Consider the following 5,977-nt stretch of genomic DNA (forward strand, 5'->3'; position numbering starts at 1 on the left):
AATTTTGGCGGGAATTTTCTCTGAATAGGCCTTTTGTTTGAGGTTAATTCGAAAAGTTCAGAAAAATTCGGAATCATGCGCACGAAATCACTTGCCTGTCATGCAAAGTGTAATGAATCGTCTTCAAGACGTCTCACTTTATTGTGTTTTGTAGAAAAAAATCAGTACAATTAGTTGTTAAATCATATTTAGCAGGTGAGAATGATAGATTAACAACCCAGAAAGCATACAACTTCCCTCATTCTGTCTTTCAAAGGGTCAAACTCAGTATGTCTGTCTTGACGGAGATGGAGAGCCTGAAGGAACAGCTCAAGGTTGCAAGGAAGGAAATCAAGAATCTGAGGTATATTAGCGGCATCTTACTGAATTCCCGGTTCATAATGCTCTATTTTTTCCGCAGGAAGCAAATAACAACTCTGAATTATACACAGAAGAAGGAGATTGAGTCTGTGCGGCAAGTCTTGAGTGATTTCAAGTGTCAGAATTGCAGAAATCTGGCTGAAAATGCCCAGAACAATGCCATCCAGGAGGATCTGGAGACTACAACGTCGCAAGACATCAAATTCTCCCCCATAGGCACCATAAAGACACCGTTTCCCGAGAAGAGAGGAGTTCCCAGGCAAGCAAGCATCTCCACACAGATTGAGGGCGTTATTGATCTCACCTTTGACACATTCAACAATCCTGAACACTCTCTTGAGGGTCTGGAGGACTTCTCGCACATCTGGGTGATTTATTATTTCCACAAGAACCCTTGCCATGCCAAGGCCAAGGTGGCTCCGCCGCGACTGGAGGGGAATCGCATTGGTGTCTTCAGCTCGCGGTCGCCTCATCGTCCCTGTCCGCTGGGACTATCGCTGGTGGAGGTGACCAAGATCGAGGGCTCCAGGATATTCTTCAGGGGCATCGACATGGTGGACGGAAGTCCGGTGTTTGATATTAAGCCATACGTTCCTCAATATGACACGCCATCCAAAGAGATTTCACGTGAGTGGCTCATTTGGATTGCGAAGAAGAAGGTGGTTTTGAGCTGTTCTCTTCGCCTCTTGCAGATCCTGAGTACTTTGACCTGGAGTTTATAAATGCCAGAGAGGCACCTGATGGTCAGGAGACCACGTGTGACAGTCTGGCGTCCACATCACAAGCCGTTAGCAACAAACCGATGGTCAGAGTTCCGAATTGGGTTTCCAATGCAAACACTCTATCTGTGTCGTTCAGCGATAAGGCCATCGAGCAGATGACGGAGTTGAATGTAAAGTCGGAGTCTGTGAGGCAACTGATAGCCTCAGATCCGCGGTCGGCTTACCTGAGGACGAAGCACAAGTCCCAAATCTTCTCCTTTCAATTCTCCGAGGCCACCATAACGGCCAAGTTCGACGATGCTCACAATTCCGTGACGGTAGTTCAAGTGAGAAAGACCCAATCCACGCTATAATTAAATGCCAATAAATCTGCATTTCGGCCACAATACGTGATTTTTTTTCGCCACAGCGCGGAAACAACATTTGATGTACATAGAGAGTCGCTATGTGTAGCGCAAGCTCTACAGATGATACTCTGTCGCATGCTCGCCGCCCATCGATGATCCACGAAGCAGTTCTTCGCTGTCCTCACACTGGTTGACATCGGAACGCGTTTTGACTGTTGATTGCTGTGCTGAACAGACTCCACTCGGACACTGTTTGGGCCTGAAAAACTCGGCTCTGGACCCCAAATCGCACTCCCTGCAAGGTGGCAGATGGTTCCGGTAAGTCACGGTGCCAGCTTTCTTTCTAATTTTATCGCGTTCATGACTTATTTCTCCGCCTATATTTACCCATTTAATCGCGCTTTTCGTGTCTGTCAGAGCTGTAATGCGGTCAGTGCCACTCTCTTTATCGCGCGCCCCGCGGGACGCTCATCGGGAGGCGTGAGGAGAATCCCATAAAAGCTCGCATAAGTGTGACTTTCTCCCCGCAATGACGCGAGAAGTGTGCAAAATCCCAGTGGGAGGCTCGTGAGAAAATTGGATTTCCCCCACCCACACGAGAAGATGAGCTGTGTTATGTATACAAGCGTAAATTACATATAGCAGCAATAAACATTATATTGAATTTCAATATAAATCTCTGATGGTTGATATTGAAAAAATAAACGCGATAGAGCACATCTCTCGGCGCATCCTTCCGCAATATGTGAACCTTCTCTTGGAATCTGCCAAGAAAAACAGAACACAAGGCTGCATGTCTTCGCGGTGTGCTCACTTTGCAGTCAACACAAGTTAAGTGTTAGAGATCTGACCTGTTCTCATTCATTTCTCAGTATTCTCACGCAATATTCGAGCAATTGATAAAACCACATCGACAATTTGCTATTTTTAAGTGGAAATACTTCAATTGATAAGAAACATACGGTGATATTCCATGTTTTTTTTTATTACTGAATCAACTCTTCATCTTTGAAAATCACATCTGTTTTTTATCAAAAAATGTGACTATATTTTAGCCCAATTATTTTTTTTAGACAAACAATGAGGGACTCGTGAAATATATTAAGAATACTTTCTCAACTGGACAAATTGTAGAGAAAGATTTAAATTTTTAACTTAAACTCGGCTTACACCGCTTACTCTAATGTCCCGTCTCCTTCCATTTGCATATTTACACTCTTATCAGGATCTAAAGTATGCCTTATCTTATTATATTGCACATTATCGCCGTTTAGTTGCAAATTTGGTTATAAAAATAGACTTATCAGGTTAATTTTTGTCACACTTGAATGTTTATCTTTCAAATAAAATAGGCGCGTGGCATAATTTCTCCCTTCCGTGTATATTAAAGATATTAAATGAAAATTTGAGGAGTTAGGGAAGCTATTCTTCCATCGATTATTTTCTTATCCCGTGTGAAAATCAAAAGGTCAAGTCTGTGTGAATTTCTCCATGACAACGATTGTAGAACCATTCTCTCTCACTTGCGATGCAAAGAGAGCAGCAAAATGAGATTCACTATTGTAAGGTAGAAAAGAATTATTCTCCAAGATTATACTAATTAAAATTCTTTTCTACATTTCATTCATTGCTAATTTGTTTGTACGGCTATTAAAAGAATGTGCGATGCGAAAAAATGCATGATAGAGCAGAAAAAAACGAGAGAGGCGATAAAACATCTATAAAAATATATCAACAATACAAGCAAACTTTACCCATAAAACTAGTTTTCTCCTTCTCTCTTCGCCGTGCACACAGTGAACTCGAGAACTCCTTGAGAAGGTCTAAAGGCAGCTGATGATTTCCTTCTGCGCTTCCCATTGATGAAGTGTCGCTTATCGATCCCGCAGATTGAATGGGAAGGCCAGTGAGTAAGTGAGGACGTAAATCTCGTCGGTGTGACGAAGGCAGTGATTCATCAGCGGGGAATGACAGGTGACATTGGCTCTGCTGAGAGTGAGAGAACGCCTCTGAGGAATACCTGTGCGAGTACCACTGCCAATCCGCGCCCAGGCCACGTTCAGTCGTTCCAGAGTGTCACAGAGAACAACCGGACGATGGATCAGTCCAAGAGGATTCTGTTGAAGATCGGCTTCGACTTTCTGCTTCTATTCTGCGGTGAGTGAAAACGTCTTTTGCCATATAAAGTGTGCAAAGATCACGCCATGAATTTGAGAGTGTGTTTGAGTCGCGCTGAATAATTGGGGCTTCTGTTGGGCGTGCTTGGCAAAAAGTGGCTTCCACTCTTGAGGGAGTGACACCATGAATTCATAATATTGTGTATGCAAAACCTCTTGAGATGCCAGAGAAAGAGAGCATTTTTTCTCCTCTCAGAATCACTGGGGGAAAAGTTTAGTGGCGAGTAATTGAGCCATATGTTTTTCTCAACTAATATTTTCTCTATCTCGTCTTTTTCACTTGTGATTGCTGAATTATTTGAGAGATCAACCTCCATAAATCACTTTTGTGTATCCACTTCTTGAATGACTGAATATTTGTTATTTCAGTGGGTTTCCCAATTCTCGTGTTCTTCCTCTGGGGCGAGCCCTACCAGCGCGGCTTCTTCTGCGATGACTTGTCCCTGCGGCATCCCTTCCACGAGTCCACCGTGAGGAACTGGATGTTGTACATCATAGGCCTCATTCTGCCCATATCCATTGTGAGTACTCATCGTGCCTTATCTCAGCATCTACGGTGATTAACGAGCCACCCTTTCTCTCCCGCCGTGCCAGATGATTCTCACGGAGACCATTATAGCGTCCAGGAATGGATACAGACCAAGCAACGTGAGGATATTCAACTGGGATGTGCCAGAGTGGGTCAAGCAGTGCTACATCAAGATTGGCATCTTTGGCTTCGGGGCAGCTTGTAGTCAATTGACTACCGACATTGCCAAGTACTCAATCGGACGTCTTAGGCCACATTTCTACAGCGTAAGTAATTTTCACGACATGCTTTCACCGCAATTGTAGCATTTTCTCTTCGTGAAGCAAAAACACAGAGTGTCTCACATAAAGTGCCCCTCCATCAATTCAGTTTAATTTAATTAACAGAATATGAAGCATCAATGAACATCACGCTTCTCAAGACACGAAACATTCAAATTGAATTTTATTCACTACACGGAAACAATCAAATCAGTTGGTATTTTCTCTTATTATGAAAAAGTTGATATGCAAATAGACTTTATTACACATTTGAGCTATCAAATTTCGTATAAAAAAGGTGGAATTCCTAATTATTTTACCTAACATAATTTATTTTCATAATAATTCGGAATCTTGGAATGTATTGTACAAGTAAGCCGTGTTTTATAGTAAATTATGATGTACATTTAGTGAGAAAATAAGCAAAACATTAATTCATTATAAGAAGCAAATTTCTTGATGATGAAAATCCCTACTTTCTTGCAGCTTTGTCAACCAATTAGAGCTGATGGCAGCACGTGCGATGATCCTGCGAATCATGGCCTCTATATTGAGGACTTTCACTGTTTCAACGACCAAACGGAGCGTCTGCTGAAGGAGATGCGCCTCTCCTTCCCCAGTGGCCACGCCAGCTTCTCTGCCTACACTCTAATCTACCTGTCGATTTACCTCCAGGCGCGTATGACGTGGTCAGGCTCGAAGCTCGTGCGACACGTCCTGCAGTTCGGTTTCCTGATGATGTTCTGGTTCACGGCGCTGAGCCGCGTGTCTGACTACAAGCACCACTGGTCAGATGTGCTGGGAGGAGCGCTGATTGGCGTGTCCTGTGCCGTTCTTGTCGTGCGCTACGTGTCGGATTTGTTCAGTTATATGCAGAAAGAAGGCTCGTCCTTGCCCATATCCAGACGAGATCTGGACACACCAACGAACGGGGAATTGTAACTTGAGGACAATCAGAAGATTTTTAAATATGTAGGTTATTTTGTTGTGCCATTTCGTCTGGAAAAATATCATTCTTTGAATATCGTGTAGGTTTAGTAAGTTATCAAATGTAATTGATTTTTTTTAACTAATGAATAATTTGTAGTACTTAGAATTTGTGAAAATCTTGCTAGGCCTATTTTATTAAGACGTGCAATAATTGTCTTGAATTTTTAACTCTAAAAGGAATCGATCAATTCAATCGAATGCATATTGCAACTAATTGTAGTTTTTAGGAACTTTTACATTAACATTCCACTCGTGAAGTCTACAGGCAATAGTATTTCATGGTACCTATGAATTTATCTTTACTGGTAAAACTACTGTATTTATGTAAGGTGGATGAAATCCACGAGAAGGAAGTTTCATAGAAAAAAATATATGCTACTCTATGGTTACTTCCGTGTCTTTTTTCTCTGTCTCTCTCTGCCTGGCGAGTTGTGGAGGAAGGAAACGCCAGGTGAGCCTGGAGAGCCCTCACTTTACTGCAATCATTTATGACACAGCGCACTTATCGTGACGACGTGAAGCCACAAATCTCGGGATTATTTGCCTTTCCGCGATAACTCGACGGCCGTGATAAGAAATAAGAGATTCCGTG

General features: G+C 42.6%; 2 protein-coding genes across 2 annotated transcripts; both read left to right on the plus strand.

Annotated features, from left to right (window-relative positions):
• Positions 1–5: 5 nt before the first annotated feature.
• Positions 6–1,460, plus strand: LOC132260968 (tRNA (adenine(37)-N6)-methyltransferase-like). The gene is made up of 4 exons (XM_059759410.1): positions 6–195; positions 257–343; positions 401–987; positions 1,053–1,460. Exons 2-4 carry the CDS (start codon positions 270–272, stop codon positions 1,433–1,435), a joined length of 1,044 nt encoding a protein of 347 aa, XP_059615393.1. The 5' UTR covers positions 6–195; positions 257–269; the 3' UTR covers positions 1,436–1,460.
• Positions 1,461–1,636: 176 nt separating this feature from the next.
• Positions 1,637–5,894, plus strand: LOC132260969 (putative phosphatidate phosphatase). Its single transcript, XM_059759411.1, has 5 exons — positions 1,637–1,747; positions 3,319–3,586; positions 3,976–4,127; positions 4,201–4,401; positions 4,882–5,894. The coding sequence occupies exons 2-5, from the start codon at positions 3,397–3,399 to the stop codon at positions 5,335–5,337; spliced, it is 999 nt and encodes a 332-aa protein (XP_059615394.1). The 5' UTR covers positions 1,637–1,747; positions 3,319–3,396; the 3' UTR covers positions 5,338–5,894.
• The last annotated feature ends 83 nt before the right edge of the window (positions 5,895–5,977 follow it).

Source organism: Phlebotomus argentipes, unplaced genomic scaffold (assembly GCF_947086385.1).
Source record: "Phlebotomus argentipes unplaced genomic scaffold, Phlebotomus argentipes genome assembly scaffold_18, whole genome shotgun sequence".
Classification (NCBI taxonomy): domain Eukaryota; kingdom Metazoa; phylum Arthropoda; class Insecta; order Diptera; family Psychodidae; genus Phlebotomus; species Phlebotomus argentipes.

Excerpts from the sequence above, each read along its gene's own strand:
- LOC132260968 (XM_059759410.1), top strand. The coding sequence starts at position 270 with ATGTCTGTCTTGACGGAGATGGAGAGCCTGAAGGAACAGCTCAAGGTT. Across the intron at positions 344-400 it reads AAGGAAATCAAGAATCTGAG|GAAGCAAATAACAACTCTGA; the intron begins GTATATTAGCGG and ends TTTTTTCCGCAG. Across the intron at positions 988-1,052 it reads GCCATCCAAAGAGATTTCAC|ATCCTGAGTACTTTGACCTG; the intron begins GTGAGTGGCTCA and ends CGCCTCTTGCAG.
- LOC132260969 (XM_059759411.1), top strand. The coding sequence starts at position 3,397 with ATGACAGGTGACATTGGCTCTGCTGAGAGTGAGAGAACGCCTCTGAGG. Across the intron at positions 3,587-3,975 it reads CTTTCTGCTTCTATTCTGCG|TGGGTTTCCCAATTCTCGTG; the intron begins GTGAGTGAAAAC and ends TTGTTATTTCAG. Across the intron at positions 4,402-4,881 it reads TTAGGCCACATTTCTACAGC|CTTTGTCAACCAATTAGAGC; the intron begins GTAAGTAATTTT and ends ACTTTCTTGCAG.